Source organism: Salvelinus fontinalis, chromosome 1, assembly GCF_029448725.1.
Source record: "Salvelinus fontinalis isolate EN_2023a chromosome 1, ASM2944872v1, whole genome shotgun sequence".
Classification (NCBI taxonomy): domain Eukaryota; kingdom Metazoa; phylum Chordata; class Actinopteri; order Salmoniformes; family Salmonidae; genus Salvelinus; species Salvelinus fontinalis.
In genome coordinates, this window is record NC_074665.1 from 22,299,038 (window position 1) to 22,317,867 (window position 18,830).

The following is an 18,830-nucleotide window of genomic DNA, read 5'->3' on the forward strand; positions in this document are numbered from 1 at the left end:
CATGTCTGTCGAGCGTTTAACTAAAATAAGCACGTCTGTTGAGCGTTTAACTAAAATAAGCACGTCTGTCGAGCGTTTAACTAAAATAAGCACGTCTGTCGAGCGTTTAACTAAAATAAGCACGTCTGTCGACTGTTTAACTAAAATAAGCACGTCTGTCGACTGTTTAACTAAAATAAGCACGTCTGTCGAGCGTTTAACTAAAATAAGCACGTCTGTCGAGCGTTTAACTAAAATAAGCACGTCTGTCGACTGTTTAACTAAAATAAGCACGTCTGTCGAGCGTTTAACTAAAATAAGCACGTCTGTCGACTGTTTAACTAAAATAAGCACGTCTGTCGAGCGTTTAACTAAAATAACCATTGTTTTTAAAAGAAACACCAGGATTATATAGACCTAGAGTTTAGACTGGGGTTTCCCGTTTTTGTTTTTGCCCTAACACTACACAGCTGATTCAAATTATCGATGATTAGTTGATTATTTGAATCAGCGGTGTAGTTCTTGGGCAAAAACCAAAACGTGCAACTCTTGGGGTCCTGAAGACTGAGTTTGGGAAACCCTGCTATAAGGTATCACCATTTGCGCCACACAAAAGAAAACTGAATTGCTTTCTTGTAAAATGATAAATGGATCAAACAGAATGCTATGTTCCTGTTTTTATTGCAACATTATATGACCTATTATATGACCTATTATATGACCTATTATAAGATATATTATACGACCTATTATAAGACCTATTATACGACTTATTATAAGACCTATTATAAGACCGATTTAAGACCTATTATACAGCCTATTATACGACCTATTATAATACCTATTTAAGACCTATTATAAGACCTATTTAAGACCTATTACAAGACCTCAGGAGAATAATAGATGTTAGTATAAAAACATTCGGCCTACTGACATTGCCTTTATTTATTTTTTACATTGCTTGTGTCTAATTGCTCCTTTAAACTGTCAATGTGCAGGTAATGAGAATAATATGATGTGAGTGCTTTTCAAGAAATACTTTTATCTTTCACTGGAATTGTTGTTCATAGTTATGTTTTGGGAAGAACAAGAACTATGAATTCTCCTTTACAATTGAAGCCACAGGAGATGTGTGGGTGGCCCTGATTGCCCATTGAAGCGCTGTCCGCTAGCATGGCAAATGTCATGCCGTGGTCGTCGAGTTTGCCTGTTTTTCTACCTCATTGAAAGTCCATTAGTGTCACGTCACCAGAACATTACTGTCAGTCATTACTTGACTTGAAGATGGTCATTGTGTGTGCTCAAACCTGCTCTTTCACCTAAAACAAAACGCTTACTGTACGTCCTTTTGTAAGTAAAAAAACAACAACTATCTAATGGGTTAATGGTATTTCGAGGCACTACTCTGCTTTGTCCATGTAGAGGTCTTTAACTCACTGGGCGTACGTGCGTGTGCGTCATCAAGCCTTACACACCGCCGCTCAAACAATCTCCGTCATCTGCATCAAAATAATTACAGGGAGATAAACAGAACAATTTGACCATTTTCACAGTGATCTAATCTGAAACAGGCCTGTGAAAGCACATGGGGAAGATGATCAAATCCCTGCTGAATGGAAATGATCACTGCTGTATGTTCAGCATTAATCTAGCAGAGGTATTACAAATGCACCGTTGCTCATTTTGTTCTGCATTTAGCCAGCTTGTTTGTTTTAGCCATATTTACAATGTTGTACATAAAACGTTAGGTAAATGTGTCACCGTACATTTCAGTTGTGTTCTTCTTCATCAGTGTGATTTGTAGCCTATAGCTAAACCTCAGATGGATGTATTAAAGGACTTGTTTTTGAGGTGCAGACATGGACTCTGATGGACTAGGGGAAGTGTATTGGTTACAACCCTTTTGCTCTATACAACCCATCTCCCCTTGGCTAGAAGGCAAATAGCATCCGAAATCTGATTAGCCCCGTTATAAAGAGTGATATTTACATCCCGCCGATTCTCGGGCACTATGTCAGTGCACTCCACTGCTTCAGTGCCGGGAAAAGCCTGCTCTTTTGACAGATAGTAGATATCCCCACCGTGGCTTGTTTGGACATCTATGTCTTTTGTGACGTGGAAGAAAAGACGGGCAAGAAAATAAAAAGCATCTAAATAATGTCAAAAGATCAGAAATCAATGGGCCGGAGGAACGTGATCCCCGCGTCTCTGTATATGATCTCCCCCATCGCATTACGAGTGTCTTTCCGCAGCTGCTGAAGTTGCTTCTGTTGGCCCCCTTCGGAGATGTAATTCAAGCATGAGGAAGCCGTCTGACGATGTTTGGATATCAGCAGAAAATAGCCTTTTACTTAAAGGTTACTATCCAAGGTTTATTGGGTTACATGTTCATCAATGTTAGGAAAGAGGAAAAGTTGGGCAAAGAAAGGTTTATTAATGTGCAGGTTCAAATTTCAAAAACACTTTGTGATGTCATGCGTACAAATCTGGAATTTATCAATTGAAATGAGCTGATGTATGGTATTTAATCATTTTTTTGTATTTTTGTGTAGCATATCATGTATCCATGATCCATTAATGGGTAAAAAATATAGCATTTAAATGCAAAGTTAAACTATGAGGGGGGTGTTATACCATGCCACATAGGCTATATTCCAAGACTACTTATCAGTACAGGGGATATTGGATATTAAAATCTAAACTAATTTAGACTTTAATTTAAGATAGGATTAACGTAAAAACTCAATAAACAGATTTGTTAAGTGATATGAAATCTGGTGTATTTAATTACTATTTTAGGATAGAAGTTAAATAATTCAACAGTAGGCCTAGGTCTATATTTTTTATTTGACAATAGGTTGGTTAAAGGGTTTTTATCAAAGTCTCAATCCATCACAGAAATTGTTACATTTTCTGGGTTGGATTTGGCGGTTTCAAGTTCTGTGGAAGAAGTTGTGATCTGTTCTGTGGAAGAAGTTCCAATCTGTTATAATGAACGAAGGAAAATATGGCCCCACTATGCTTTGTGTTGCCCACAGTGGCCGAGCAATAGACATAGGATAACAATAAAAATAACTATTTTTGGTCATTTCTAGAAGATAAATTGAATTTCTTTGCTATTTGGAGGTCCTCTTTGTAAATGCAATTGTAATGAACACATTCAGAAACCAGAGAATAGATTTACCCTCAGCTTCAAATAAGTCCGTTATCAGACTCTGTGATTCGCTCCTTCCCATTTTCCAGCTGCTAATTGATGTTTTTGATGTTGGCTAGAAAATTGAAGAAAATGTCATGTGTGAACCAGCGCGGAAGTTAATAAGATTGACTTCGTTGACTGAATTCACAATGAGCGAAGGGGAGGTGTGTGATGGGGACTTCGCCCGTTCGTCTTCGGGGGGGGGGGGGGGGGGGGGGGGTGAAATTGACACCCTGCATGCTGTAGGCCTAAAACGATCGATATGGAGAGATGGAGCTTTTGGGATGGTTTCCCCCCTAATCTGGATCTCTTTTTTTAGCTGGTTTTTTTTAGTGTTTTGTTTTCCCACTTTGCTCTATGGAGTTGCTGATTCGTGCGCATAAGCAGCTGTTTATCCAGAGGGCTCTTGCCCCGGACCAGGCCTAACAATTCTGTGGAATCGTCTCCCAGGGCGGCCTCCCCCCCTCGCTCCAAACAATGCTCATTCTTAATGCTGTTTTGAGTCTGAAAAGCCACAGAGCTTTAAAAAGGTAAGATTAAGATATGGCTAAAAGATGCACCGATATCAGTTAGGGTCATTGCATATGCTTGGGTGATGTGTAACAGAGCTCAAACCCAAATCCCCTTGAATAAAAGGATCGAAGCACCACCATGGTTGTTCCATCTTGAGCCATTTATCTAGCCTTGGCTGAAAGCCGAGTGCAGTCCCTTGTTCAAAAATTCCCTCCATAAATTTTCCATTGTTGTTTTATTCGTTCTCTTTATTATCATTATTATTTTGTAACTTCGGAATAATTCGATGTTCCGACCTTTTTATCACTCCCTTTTTATTTCGATTGGCATTACTGTGAGGTGTTTTGGGGTTTCAGAGTTTTTAATTAGGGTGCGGATTAGCCGAGTTTGGTTCAGCGCCTCAGATTATTTCCCCCTGGTCTTTAGGGGACTAAGCTAAAACCCGAATACGGCCAGTACCCCCAAGCGGTCCTCTTTTTGAAGACACTGAACAAAAAAAAGTGCCCTCTGCTAGCGTTAGGCCCTCCGAGGATCGTGGGTAAGGGACATTATTCTCGGAATAGCCAATTAATTCCACTGGCAATGATCGGTTAGTGCTTCTTTCCCCCACCCCTCCAAATACCCCCCGCCCCCCCCCGCCCTCAACTCGCCATTTGAAATGCTAACACAATGAAATATTTTTCTATTGGTCCGTGTCCCTCGGCTAAGCCACTGCCGCGGGCAGAGAATTTCATCGACTGATGAGACCAGAGGCAGGCCCGATAAAAAGGTTACCTATACGTGACATGCACTCCAAGTAGCTAGCGATACCTTGAACTCGAAAGTTCTGTAACTTTTATTTGACTTTTTATCGTTAGTGATGCCACAGTGAGGCCGCGAAGGCTAGAAATGAAGCAAGCCTTCTTGTTACTGTTTACTGAAAAACGGAACAATGTGACTAATGCTTTACTCTTTGTTTGATTGCGTCATTTTTACGAGAACCGTTTTCCATTATTCCATTATACATGATACATTTTTTTTATCGACTAGATTTTCAGTAAATGAGCTTTAATCAATGAAGGTGCTTTTCAGATGATAGTAGAAATATTTTTGCAAACTTAATGCAGCATTGCCAATAATTTATTGCTCAATGAAATAGATACTTCAGATTGTTTATGAAAGTCCCCCAAAAAATTGAAACGCATCATTTATTTGTTGTATTTTAATTTCACAAATTGTACTACCAAACGGTTAGTATATATATGTGTGTGTGTGTGTGTGTATATATATATATTTATATATATTTATATATATATATATATATATGTGTGTGTGTGTGTGTATATTATTGTGTGTGTGTGTGTGTGTATATATATATATATATATATATATATATATATATATATATGTAATTATTGCATTTTTGAAACAATATTATGCATTTAATTTTTTGCAGTCTTTGCACTGACCCAGGCTTTGTTTGGCTTGACTAGTTGAGAATGAAACAGTACAGGTGCACCTGTCACATTTGAACACTTCAGGTTTGGGTAAGGTAGGAAGGAAGAGAGGGGAGGAGGAATTGAGGCCTTTTCTCAAATTGTTAGTAAAATATATGTGGGCACAGAATAGGTATAAATGGTTGCTGCAGTACTCCCAACCCTATCTTTCAAATTCACACACAGACACACACACACACACACACACACACACATTGCTGTCTACGAGGACTGAGGCATGTGTCTCCCCATGGCTGCGGCTTCATGACAACATGCCATTAGAAATAGCAGGCCTGTTGATCAATCCTGCCGACATGACAGCTTCGCGCCGCGAGGCCCGGCTCTTTGAGTGCCGGTGCTGCTGCAGCACCCTCTCCCGTTTCTCCCCACTAATTGGTGAAAGTTCTCTTATATATGCTCGTGGCACAGGGCCCCCCCTCCTCTTCCTCCTGCTCCTCTTCTTCTTTTGCATTTTCTCCCCTTCCTCTATCCATCCCCCATGCATATTTTTTTATATATTTTTTGACTTTAACATTGTCACAATGGAAATGCTAACTTTTAGTTAGATAGTGCGAGTGGGTTAAGATAAAGGCTGTGTGTGCCGCAGGCGCTGCTCCTCCTGCATTTACTACGGTTCTAGTGCAGCTCGGGTTTGACGTTGACTCCTGGCACATCATCAGTGCAACATAGGAAGCGTCAGAAGAAAAATAAGTCTCTCATTGCTGATTGGTGATTTTACTTGCAGGGAGAATGAGGTCATGAACGTTAAAGCAATATTTGACCTTGTCAAATCACTTGATATTGTTTGAAATAGAACATTTTAAATGAAATGTTCTTTGTCATTCAATATCATAATGTCATCAAATTCGAAACCAATTTAATTGTTGCCTTTCACAACAGCTGTATAGTAGCACAAGTCTTTTTACTTATTCAATTCATTGTATAATCCCTCTCCTTTTATCAAACAGAATTAAGTTGAACAGTGAAAAATGTCAAAACAATTGGCAGGTAATCTCTCTCTGTTGCCTGCTGGCTGTCACGGTATTTCTGCGGCATCGTTTTAATTCACCGGCATCTCATCAGTCTTTAACACCACCCACTCTGAGTCTCCTCTGAAGTAAATACATGAGTGCGTGAGGGGGGAGATAAACACACATTAAATGTTTAACTGTCTCACATTTGCCATCTATTTACCCCTCTTAATTAAACAGACAAGGCTTAGCCCTGGCACTCCAATGTATCCACACACACACACACACGCACACGTAGACACACACACACCTCTTTAGCACTGGAGCCTGAGCACAAACACTGAGTTACTGATGATTAATTTAGTTATTAATATTTATTTTACTCTGCCCTTTTCGGTTAGTCGAGGAATGGAGGCAGAACCTGAAACCTTGTACCTCTTGTGTTTACAGTGGGGCTTGTTGAAATCCATTTCCCGGCTGTTCTAGTAGTGGAATGGAGAGAGCAGATAGGACTTCTTCTGAGTGGGTCAGACTCTGTTTTTTTGTGTTAGGTTCATTCAAGTAGCCCCTGTAGAGGGTTTGCCCGGAAAAGATGGTGTTCCGTGGGCTTGTCTGGATTTGTTTATTACTCGGTATGTAATTGTGATTTAGTGTGAACTGAAAACATTAACTACTACCCCCACCCAGTGGCACAAAAGGAGAAACAAATCCCAGGTATGATTGGCAGTGTGCAGTATCTAATGTGGGTGTGAAGACTTGCCTTGGGCGGGGGGAGAAGGAGGGGGATTTTACCACACAATAGCATTGCTAGATTTAGCATTCTGCATTGTTCCTCTTATCCTTACACTATTTCATACTGTAAACTCGGTCAGGAGACTCCCCTCATTATCAGCAGTGAATTGTAATGGTGACGTCTTTAGAAGCGGCAGCAGAGCCGACGTGAATGTGACTTTTTTTATGCTTCGTAGCACGCAGTCAAACTGTGTGTGTGTGTGTGTGTGTGTGTCTGTGTGTGTATTTTCATGCGAGTGTTTGTGTGAATCAGCAGGGAGATCTGCACCACTGTAAAGGCTACTGTATTTCTCCATGTTAATCATTCCCTTAAATCTGCTGCAATTAACAGTATGTGTGGTTGTACAGTAGTGGTGTGCCAGGTTTCCAGGCTGCCGGAGAGAAAGAGAGAGAAAGAGAGAGCCGGTAGTAAAGCCCGGGCCTCGGGTGAGTGGGAGAGAGAAGAGTAGAGGAGAGAGGAGACGAATTGGGGGTTCCTCAGAAGCCCCTTCTCCAGATCCGAGGCGGGATCAAAGCGGCTTGTTTTATGTGGCTGGTGCGAGACTTTGAAGTCCCTGAGTCACCTACAGCACTCACTTCATCAAGTTCACTAGTGTCTTAATAGCAGATCAATAAGTTTCAAAGTCGGAGAGTTAATTTGATACTAGTGCTGATGTGATCATGCTGGGCCACAGAGCTGCTCTCCTCTCCTTCACCTAGATTGGACCTGTTTTAGACTCTCAACATGCATTTTAGATGTGGAGGGGTTCTCTGATAACTGTTTGCTCTTAAACACCGACTCCGGTGAACACTTAGTTAATTCGGTTCTGTGTTGGTGTCAATTACATCATTATCCAATAAGAATTATATTTGTGTCGTGTCTAATTTTGTTGTTCTTGTTATTATTATTATTCATAGACATAAACATGTATATCGATGTAAAATTACAAAATACTGTACATCTATGAGGAACACGCAATTATGTTGTAAAATTCAGCATATATTAAACTATTACTGCTATGTTTGGTAAATATTCTCCCATGTTAAAGTATAACTCTAAATATAGCAGTAGATTAAAACAAATATTGACTATGTTCAATTTCTTTTCAAAGCAATATCAAAATATGATATTTCACACTAACCATAAGTGAGGTAAATTATAATACATCTCTTATAAAAATGACAGCTATATACTATACTTATCTAAAAATAAAAACACTCAATACAAATCCCGGCGACGGCTTTTTGAGTCGCGGAAAATGTAGACATGGAGCTGTTGGTCCTAAACTGCTTTCTTCATTTCGATAAAAGACACTATCATCTGTATTTTGGGGCGGTAGTGCTGGTGGGCTGTTGGGGTCGGATCGGCACCTTGAGAACAAAAGCCCAATTTAGAATGTTCATCTAAGGGTTGCTAATGGTATTAAATGTCCGGCGGGGTGGTCGGCAGGGGCCCGACACTCCAAGGTGCGCCCAAAGCTTGACCCCCAATCTGCACCAATTCACCGGGCCGGTGGCATTAGTGCTCCACATCTGCCATTTTTTGTACACCCCCCTCAGCAGCATTTTACTATATTTCATAGTAGTATTTTCTAGAGAAAAGATAGAAAGTATTAACGTGCCCAAAAAAAAGCTTCAGACTTTGGTCACCCCCCTGACCGATAACTGGAAAACGAAAGCAGCGAAAGCACGTCACAGAATGGTAAAAATCGTTTTTATCAAACGAGTTCGCTTTCTGTTTGTTCAAAATCTTACGCCTCATGCATGAGAAGACAAAATCATTTTTTTGCAGAATATTTTTTTTTCAAAATATGTTGGATTAACAGTAGGACTGAACTAAATGGCATGTTACCCGGCTAAGTTCTCAGCGAGGCAGGTGAAGGTAAGAATGCTGGTGATTAAGGCGCTATTTGTTTAAAGCACATTTTTATTACGACTTGGTATTATTCTGGCCAGTCTCGATCAGAAAATATGTGATTATTCAGACGTGTTGTTTGATGTACATCCCGGATTGTACGTAGTGCATTTGAGACTGGTAGGAAAAGGTTCTCTGGTTTGAACTGTAAGCGGGTGGTTCTGATGGTTTAGGGAAAGGGTTTCCCGGTTAATGTTGAAATGTTGGTAGCGGGTGGTGGTAAAGGCTGCATGTGTGGTCCATGGCAATCGGCACTGTGTCAGGCTCCGCGTAGAGCGCTGGAGGTCCAGGTTTTTGATTAATGTTTCATGGCAAATTTGTGCAGGGATTATTTACTATTCCGCGTCTGCAGCGCATTCCTCTTCATTCCAACTCATATTAAAAATCACCCAGGAGAAACTGTTCCATGAGGATGGGAGCAATGTCCCTCATAATTCAGGTTCTATCAAAAGGAGAAAAAAATATCATAATTTTGGAATGTTGTCACAGTAAATATTTGTAATTTGTTGTTTCTGTCCTTTCAGTAAAAACTGTAAAAATCATTAGTCAGAATATTTATATTTTTCTGACGTTCCTCCAGCTCACGCACAATGAAATCGTGATTCATTAAAAGTGTATTAATCTTGTCTCCAGGGAGGCACCTTAAGATGAGGAGTCTTTTTCTTTAAATTGTTGGAGTAGAAAAAAATCTCCCAGATTTGGTCCCTGTCAGTCAGAAATAATTGTGTGCTTAATCTTGTCCCCGATGGATGACTTGGAGTTCAGCAATGGGCCAGGTCCAATGACAAATACAATATTAATATTCATTAACTGCTTTGACAATGCTAATTTTGAAGCAGTAGTAAAGGGCCTTCCAAAGTTAGCGGCCAAAGCATCAGAGCTGCACAAGGTGGCAAGATAATTTACTGGTTTACTGAGCTGAATGCTTTTAAAGTCTAAGGAAGGGGAAAAAAAGCTGGGTACCACAAACAAAATACAAGGGAAAAGTTCAGACACGTTGGAAACCAGGACTGCGGAAGTAATACGATCAAGAGACGGCTACAAAAATTTGACACCTCCGATGCTGCATCTTTGAGCTAATATATTTTTTTTAAACAAAAATTTGAAACCCAAAAAAATAGCATAACATGGTAAGTCAGCACATTCTCGTTTTTGTTTAATCTTTTTGATCTTTTCAATTATCGCCATTTGAAGATCAATAGTCATTTTTTTCTGCTATGGTTGAAAGGCTCACAGCGGTGGTACGGTGGATGGTCTGAACACGGCTTTAAGAGTGGGCTTCCTCTCTTCAAGCCACCAGTTGGCCGGGCTTCATTTCCTTTTGCCAGTCTGCTAGGAACCCTACCGGCTTGTTTCGATGTATTAGTATTTTTGTTATTGTTAACTGCTGTTGTTAGCTTGTCTTCTGGCTTTGTTTGACTTTGGAGTTGGGGCTCTTTTTTCTTCTCGGTTGTCTTTAGAGATTACAGGGAGACAGTAGAGGTTACAAAGCTGTAACAGTCTTTTGTTAATAAATGTCTGGTTGGTCTTTTGGTGTCGTTGTATTTCTCGGGGTCCCTTCATGAAAATCTGGGGCTATCGGCAGGCAGGACCGGGGGCAACGTGGCCACAACACCACACACCCGCTGCCCGATCGGATTACTTTCGTTGGCTTTTTTGTTGTTGTTGTTGTTGCCCTGTGTTGTTTTTTTATTTTGCATTTTATTTCGTCCGACTCCTATTGAATGGAGCGTGGATAGCGTTGGGGATTAATGACATGACCAGGGACACTCCACTGCTTGAGTTTAGCCAAGTTAGGGCAACTCCTATAGAAAAGTCGACTATCTTTATGTCTGCCAAGCCGCCGAAGGGAGAGAGAGAGGCTTTCCTATCTCTCACTTCTTTCTCTCACTTCTTTTTATTGTTCTTGCAACTTATCATGGAAAGAGAGATGGACACGAAAGAGCTTATTAGGGGGGATATGAAGATGGGCCAGGGGGAGAGAGGGACTCCTGGTCAGATGCGGAGGAGAGCAAAGCTGCCTGAGTGAGTGTGTGTGTGTCTGAATGAGGGGGCTGAGTGTTTGCAGCCCGGTTTGGGGCGCTTGCTCTCCTCTGTCGGACCTGGATGTGCTTGCCATTGCTGGCTGGTGTTCCACTGTTCATTTTCTCTCTTTTTTGGGCTGGTGTGTTATTGACTCAGCCGATCGGGCGTTTGGTTAGCGAGGGGCTGTCGTAGATGGGGTGCTGCCCCCCAGTGGATTAGGGGATGACATGGTGATGGGCGTCTTGTTGTAGTCTGTGCACTGCCATGAGCGCCAGCATGCTTGTTTTAACCAGGAGCCGAGCAGCATCCCAAATACAGCTCTTTTAAATGGTAAGACTTCAACATTATTTATTACCTCCTGTGCTTTCTTTGTTCAACTCATGTGAGCGTACTTTAAATCTGGCTTTAAATATCATTCTTTTATTGGAGTTTGTTGACATTATTGTATGTCTTCCATTTGGCAATTTATAATCGTTTAGTTGCTAAGTGACAGGTTGAAAGGAAGTGTTTGATTGCTTTGTCTGACAGTCTGACAGGGTTTTTTCTCAGGCAACACTAATCTTAAATGATATGTATTATTTTGTCAAAATAATCATATTGATATTGATATTAAATCATAACAATTATGATTAAGGTAATGAAAACAGTGAAGTGCTCCGTACTACTGTTAATTACTAAATATCATGTATTTTTTCTTCAGTTTCTTCTAATGCATTTCTCTATATATATTTTTTTCTATCAATTTTGATAGTATTGTTCTCAAATAATTTTGCTTTAAAAGATAAAAAAAAAGATTTTTAAATAATGAAACTCAATTTCTATTATCATTACATTTTCTATGAAATCAATTATCATGGTATGTAGATTAGGAGCATCTCTTGGAGTTTATGCCAGTAATTTTCATTTAGTGACCAGTCTTATATTCCTCAAAGTTAAGTCCAAATGAGTGGGATTTGTAACGGTCTCTGTCCATTGCTGTCTATTCCGGTGTTCTCTCTTTCTACAGACTTTCCTCTCGGTCATTTCTTTTCTTGCACACTTTTTAGTCTAGTGCGAACGGCGGAGACAGTGGAGTGGGATGGAGGGTCTTTTTATTTCTCTCTTTTTTCAGAGTCGTCTCTCCTGTTGGTCGCACTGTTGCCATTGTGGCCCGGCGGATCGGGAGCTGTCCATCATTTGCGGGCGAACTGGCAGTTTACTTAAGAAAGTGCACATGGGACAAAGGAGGTCGCGGGAGTGTGAATGGAGGGAGGGAGGGCAATTAGCCACCACGTTGTGAGGGGCTCATTTACTTGTCAAGCCGGAGCCTCGTTGCTTTTGTGGGAGCCGTGTAAAGGACATTCCCAGTGCTTTGTTTTGGCATTAAGGGCCTCGGGACTGCCTGGCGAAGGCCAGAGAAGAGCAGGGCAAAAAAAGAGAGAGAAAGAAAGTGAAAAAACATATTGAAATAAAATAGTTGGATAAAAGCCATGCGGTAGGTTTTTGTCGTTTCCGTTGTGGTCTTATTGTTGCTCAGATATTGAAATATACTGCACCACCTTTTCAGTTGGCCCTATATTAAAAAAAAAAAATGTAGATTCATTATCACTCGGTAAAATGAAGTGACAATGTGTTTGGAATATAACGTCGGCCAATTGCACCTTTTTTTTGTCACTAAGTAATATTGCAATGGTATAATTATAGATTTATTAGAAACCAACCTTTTACATTTAAAATAAAATATCTAATTAAACCTTGGTGAAGCAGGTTGTAGTGCAAATGAGTTAATTCGCCCTGCGTGTTAATTGGTTCCTACGTCTCCTAGGTATGCTTGCCCTGGTCAAACGCCCTGGTCAAACGCCCTGGTCAAACGCCCTGGATGTGCTAAGAGTCTGCTAAGAGATGGGGACAGGAGCATGGTTGTGGGGCCCGAATATTCAGAGGAAATGATCTCAAGATAATAATGTTTAAGAGAGGGAGTACAGTGAGAGCAGTAGGGGGTGTGGAGGCTTTAGGCCTTGCCTGGTTGATCTCCTCACACGGAGAAGTCAGAAAGAGTTAACAGTGGAATCGCCCACTATTGTTGGACAGGACAAAACAGAACGAAAACCCCATGCAGATGTCACGTCCGTGTCAAAGGGAAGACAAATACCTTTCTTTCTCATATTCTCCTTCCCCCCTGGAAAGTGGGGTTGGACAGGGGACTGTCAGTATCACACGGATAAGTGACTGTTGGCCACACTTTGCTGAGCCTACCCTCCCTTTGTGGATGTTGTCGTGTCTTGTTCTTTTTTTGTCCCCCTCTCTCCTCTTTGTCTTTTTCCTCTTGCCTTGCTGGCTTTACCTTGTAGCCAAAGCTTTTCAAGCCGCCAGTTCGACTCTGGGCATCCTGGAGGGACTGCAGAGCCCACACACACATACACACCCATATACACACACACACATATACACAGATACAAGCGTGCAATCTGGGAGTTGAGTAATAACATGATTTTGTTGTTTATATTTTTTCTTGTTTGTTGCTTGTGGGAACACTTCTCTGCACAGCCGGGAAGCGGCCCTTGATTTATTTTTTCTCGCCTCGGTATGTGTTCTCGCTTTCATTTCTTGTGACCGGCACAAACTTTCCTGAGAGAGGAGGCTGCAAAGGGCTGCTAAGAGTGGTGGAGGAAGCTGAGGATTCCTCAGGCTGTTTTAGGGGAGGTACGGGGGGGGGGGGGGGGGGCAGGCCTCTAGGCCCCAGACCCTGAGCCCCATCCATGGATCTTCAGAGACATACGCCTGTGGTACCTTCAGTCACAAAACCCCTTGAACAATAGACCCGTCGTGTGGCGATGAGGATGCCTCAGTTTGAGGGACACGCACATGCCCAGCTGCACACACTCCAGTACTTTGGGGGAAGAAGAACTGAGGTCTAAGAAAAGACGAAGAAGAAGAAGTAGAGGAGGAAAAAGTGGGCGAAGAAGAAAGGGAAGGCCGTGGTAAGGGAGGAGAAGTGGGAGGCAGGTGAAAGGAGAGCGAGGGGTCATGTACCCGCGGGATGGCGTTTTAGCGGGGCCGGAGGAGAGGTGCTCCAGAGGAGGAGTCCTCGCCCCCGGGCTCCCCCTCCTCCAGCAGATTGGCTGCTGGCATCTTAATCTCAGTGGCTGGGTGAGTAACGCACACTCCCCTGCCTCTCTCCATCTCTCTTCATCTCCCTTTCTCTCAATTCCTGTGCTCCACACTTTTTGTTTCCGTTGAACTTTGAGGATCAGATGATGGTTGGTGTGATTAAGGGGGGCCCAGAGGGTATTCCCCCCACTGAAAGTGCAAGCTGGTGGTCATCTGCTTTAAAGTGGCTTTAAAGAGCGCTTTTTCCTTTCAAATATTATAACTCTTAACCTTCTTTATTTTTGGTGTATGTGTGTGTTTATGTGCGGGGAGGCGGTTCTTGATCTTAATGTGTGTATGGGAGGTGTGTGTGGGGATATGTTAATGAGCAGTGTACATTTACTGAAACAGTCCAAAAAACAGGAAGTAGCAGCATTGGAAATAATTGTGCTTTTTGCCATTTTGTTTTAAAACTATAAACAGTTATTTACTAACACATTTACATTTAAATAGTTATTTTAATATTGCATGGTTATTCCTCAAAATATCATATCTTGTTATCCAGCTGAATAGTATTTCCTAGACAAATAATTACATGATTATGCTCACGTCTAACCATGAAATGTTAAATATAATTGAAATAACCCACAAATTATCATATTCCTCTGTTCATTTTGCAGTCTAATTCAAAATTATAATTGGCTCTTTCAACTGAAAATGTGAGGCGCTGATTGCCTTTCAAAAGATGACAGAACTCGGTGTAGCTCTTGTACTGCTTCGAGACACCTCTTCAACTCAGGTAGGAAAGCTCAAGAGATGTTTACATTTTAACGGGAAAGCATAAACACACACAGCATTCATGTTGCTCTTGTATAAACCTCCAAATTGAAGACATTCAAATCAATGTCAGACAATTATTTTTCAAAATCACATTGACAAAGTTTTGTGTAAGATATATTGTGGAATGTAAATTTGACAAATGAAAGACTTCGGTATGAAAGATTGAATGAAGAGGGATGGAGAATGAGAGCAAAGGCTTTTTGCCCAGATAACATTTTTGTTCGGTTTTGTGATCAGCAGCATGCAGCATGCAGCAAAGTGAATAGATTAAGTTTTAAATATACTGACTTGGTCTCTGGAGCAAGATGCTCTGGGCTGGGCTGCATTTCCCACTTTCTGGAATAGCATTTCTGATCGCCTGGCGCCTTCCTAAATTCTTTCATTTTTTCCCAACGCAGCACTGAGATCCTTTAATGTTACTGACAGATACTATTTTAGTCCAAACACGACAGTGAAGGCTGGTTTCACGTGTAAACAAAAGTATGTATTTAATGCTGTAGAAATTGTCCAGTTTTGACTACAATATGGTGATCTAATTGAATGTTTTTACTGATAACAGTGAGAGGGAAAATGTAGTTACTGGAAACAGAGGTGGGAAATGGGCATCACTTGGAGATTAGAATCTTTTTGCCTGGAAGGGGCACTCTGAGGAAGGGAAGGGGCACTCTGAGGAAGGGAAGGGGCACTCTGAGGAAGGGGAAGGGGCACTCTAAGGAAGGGGAAGGGGCACTCTAGGGAAGGGGAAGGGACACTCTGAGGAAGGGGAAGGGGCACTCTGAGGAAGGGAAGGGACACTCTGAGGAAGGGGAAGGGGCACTCTGAGGAAGGGAAGGGGCACTCTGAGGAAGGGGAAGGGGCACTCTAGGGAAGGGGAAGGGACACTCTGAGGAAGGGGAAGGGGTACTCTGAGGAAGGGAAGGGACACTGAGGAAGGGGAAGGGGCACTCTGAGGAAGGGGAAGGGACACTCTGAGGAAGGGAAGGGACACTCTGAGGAAGGGGAAGGGGCACTCTGAGGAAGGGAAGGGGCACTCTGAGGAAGGGGAAGGGACACTCTGAGGAAGGGAAGGGACACTCTGAGGAAGGGGAAGGGGCACTCTGAGGAAGGGGAAGGGGCACTCTGAGGAAGGGGAGGGGCACTCTGAGGAAGGGGAGGGGCACTCTTATGAAGGGGAAGGGGCACTCTGAGGAAAACTTGAATGTTTTATGAAAATAGATCCTATCCTGCCAAAAACAGTAATTGTGGACCATAATTTCATGTTGCCATGGTAATGACATCAGTTTGTGTGTTGCTTTTTTGCGCTTATCAAAGTCCACAGACACACACACTCCAATCATTCCCTCTTTCTCTTTCCATCCCTACCTCCCACTCCCCTTGTACAGTTTGTGTTTTCTGCAAACTGGCACGTTTTGGGAGCGGTTCAGGGCCTTGGCAGCCACTTCTGTTTGCTCTGGAATTTGTGGGCCTGTGAGTACCCCTATCCATCACTACGCTGTCAGCCCCCCCAACTTCCCCTCCCCGGCTCATCCCCACTACAGCTCATTACAGCCCGCAAGCCATTGTGACAACTCATCATATCATGACACAAAGGACGGAGAGACGCGCTAGGCCCCCCAGGGGCCACAAGGTCGCCACCTTCACATTTAGTCTTCAAATTGCCCTGCAAGGTGCCACCAAGCGGATATGCAAGGCCAACAGCTTTTCCCTGTCCTTTTTTCTCTCCAGGGCCCCTCTCTCTCTTTCTCTCTGTCCTCCTCCTGTCCCTTTCCTTCTGTCTCTCACAGGGCATCCTCTTGTAACTGTCATTCCCACATATCTGTGGTGAAGTCCCAGGTAGGCCATCATTGTAAATAAGAATTTGTTCTTAACTGACTTGCCTAGTTAAATAAAGGTTAAATAAATAAAAATGTTTTTTTTAAATAAAAAAGAGCGGGTTGTAAGAGTAAAAAAAAATGACAGTTTGATTAGCCGTTTCGTCTTATTTATTTAAGGAAGTTTGTAACTAGACTAATTGATAAGCAATACATAATTAAAACATAGCTACTGACTCTAACATACCATTTGAACGTCAAATACCACTTGATATCTTCAGATCCAAAACCATGGTCAGTTGAACCATAGAGCACAAGGCAGTATGAGAGAAAGAGGGTACCTAACCAACTCTGTCAAGTTGTGTCCGCCCTACATCAGCCCCAGTGCGTGAGTGGCTGATGGGAAAGCCTTGGGGTCAGGGGGTCGGACAACGATGCTGAGTGAGTGTGACACTGCCTCTCCGTGGCAACCAGAGAGCCTGCACACAAACACACAGGCCCTCTCTCCGTCCACACAGCCCAGACACTAGTGAGGTCACCACCAGGGGTCAAAACCCTGAGCTCTGCGGCTGTCACTCGCACTCACTCACGCAAACTTTTCTCGAGGGAAAACATAGCTCTTTCTTGGCAGTGTGAATCATTTTTGTATTTTCTATATTTTAATAAAGTAGTGTTTGTGTGTGTGTGCAAGTACTGCAGGTCTTCTGGAAAGAGCTTAGCCATTCAGCGGTTGGAATTGCTGCAGGACACTTTGGTTCAAAATTAACATCAAGGAACAGCAGTGCATACAAAGTCAGAGGTGTGTGTGTGTGTGTGTGTGTGTGTGTGTGTGTGTGTGTGTGTGTGTGTGTGTGTGTGTGTGTGTGTGTGTGTGTGTGTGTGTGTGTGTGTGTGTGTGTGTGTGTGTGTGTGTGTGTGTGTGTACGCACTGTACTCAGCAGCTCTCTCATGACTGGTCTCCTGATATATTTCTGTCTATTGTAATGCAGGAAGTGGTGAGATTGATTGAAACAGAAGGGCCAGGAAGTCAGCTTTGCTCCTGCCTTTGTAGAGAAACAGAGAAAATACTCCCACATAGTTCCTTTGTGTAGTGTGCGTGCTTTGCATAATGCTCCGCTTGTTTTGAGGAGCTGTGTTGTGATTCCGTCAGTGCCTGTTGTCCGAGGGTGTAAAAAGCAGACGTTTCACCGAGGTCTGGCTTACACAGGTAGAGCAGGGCTTGGATTCACTTGAATGGAAGAGGTGTGTGTGTACAGTGTACAGTGTAGGCTGTATTTTATTTTCTAGAAGCAAAAATGTATTGTTGATCGAAGGCATATGGTGTGCACCTGCAAAAAAGGCCTGAACTTTAGGTTTTATTGGTCTCACAGCAGTAAAACAAAACAAATAATCCTGCTTCTCTCCACGGATGATCCACTAGAGCTCTGGGAATGTGTTACAGGCCAGATGGGCTCTGCACTGTAGGTGTTGGAATCTGGGATGGCCCACCTGCTCTCTCTGTGAGTGTGCAGAAGCTCAACTCATGAGCTTGTCAGGGAACTCTGGACTCTAGGTCACGTAGAGGTGTGTGAGTCGACTTGACCCAAATGGAAGTGGCAGAGAATCGCTGGCGCACACCTCTCGCTGCACACCTACTGCAAGCATATCACTGTGAGTTGTTTTAGAATAACTGCACGGCGAAACAATCATTAGAAAGAATTCAGAATGCATTTATTCTTTAGACTTGATACAGCCAAGGTTTCTCTGTAAGGCAGCACACCTCTGTTGCTTCTGCATTATTCTCTCTGTGTGTGACATTACTCCTCCCTTTTTCCTGCTCCCTTCCTGGGGGGGGGGGTTGTGATCCTCCCCTCAGTGAGACAGAGAGAGGCTGGCCGCTACAGTAGCCAAACAGCAGCAGTGTCCGCGTGGACCCAGAAGCCACATAAACTGGAGCGCTTGTCTTGGCTATTATTTACCTGGCTCTGCTCGGGACTTCTGAAATGGAGGCCTGTTAGCCCCTGAAGTGACTGTGATGTAAATCGGTTGTCTCTCTCTCTCTCTCGCTCTTTCTTTTCCTCTTTTGCTGTCTGTCTCTCCTTCATTCTCTCACCCTCTCGCTCACTCTCTTTCTCTCGTCTCGTTCGCTGTCTCTCTCCCTCCCTCTCTCTCTCTCTGTCTCCATCCATCCATCCATCTCTCTCTCCATCCCTCTCTCCCTCTCTCTCTCAATGGAGACTCAGTGGATGGGCATTTTAAACTGTCTCTCAATGGAGACTCAGTGGA

At 42.6% G+C, this 18,830-nt stretch overlaps 1 protein-coding gene across 25 annotated transcripts in view; it reads left to right on the plus strand.

Annotated features, from left to right (window-relative positions):
* LOC129838268 (transcription factor 7-like 2) overlaps window positions 1-18,830 on the plus strand; it is a 114,411-nt gene that overhangs the window by 73,097 nt on the left and 22,484 nt on the right. Inside the window, exon 1 of one of the 25 annotated variants that reach the window (XM_055906552.1) lies at window positions 13,557-13,974. The exons of 23 other annotated variants lie outside the window; for them this stretch is intronic. In XM_055906552.1, the coding sequence (XP_055762527.1) occupies window positions 13,852-13,974 (123 nt within the window). In that variant the 5' untranslated portion in view covers window positions 13,557-13,851. Of the gene's footprint in view, window positions 1-13,556; window positions 13,975-18,830 lie in introns of those variants that run through there. One more of the 25 variants, XM_055906794.1, reaches the window with a different exon arrangement.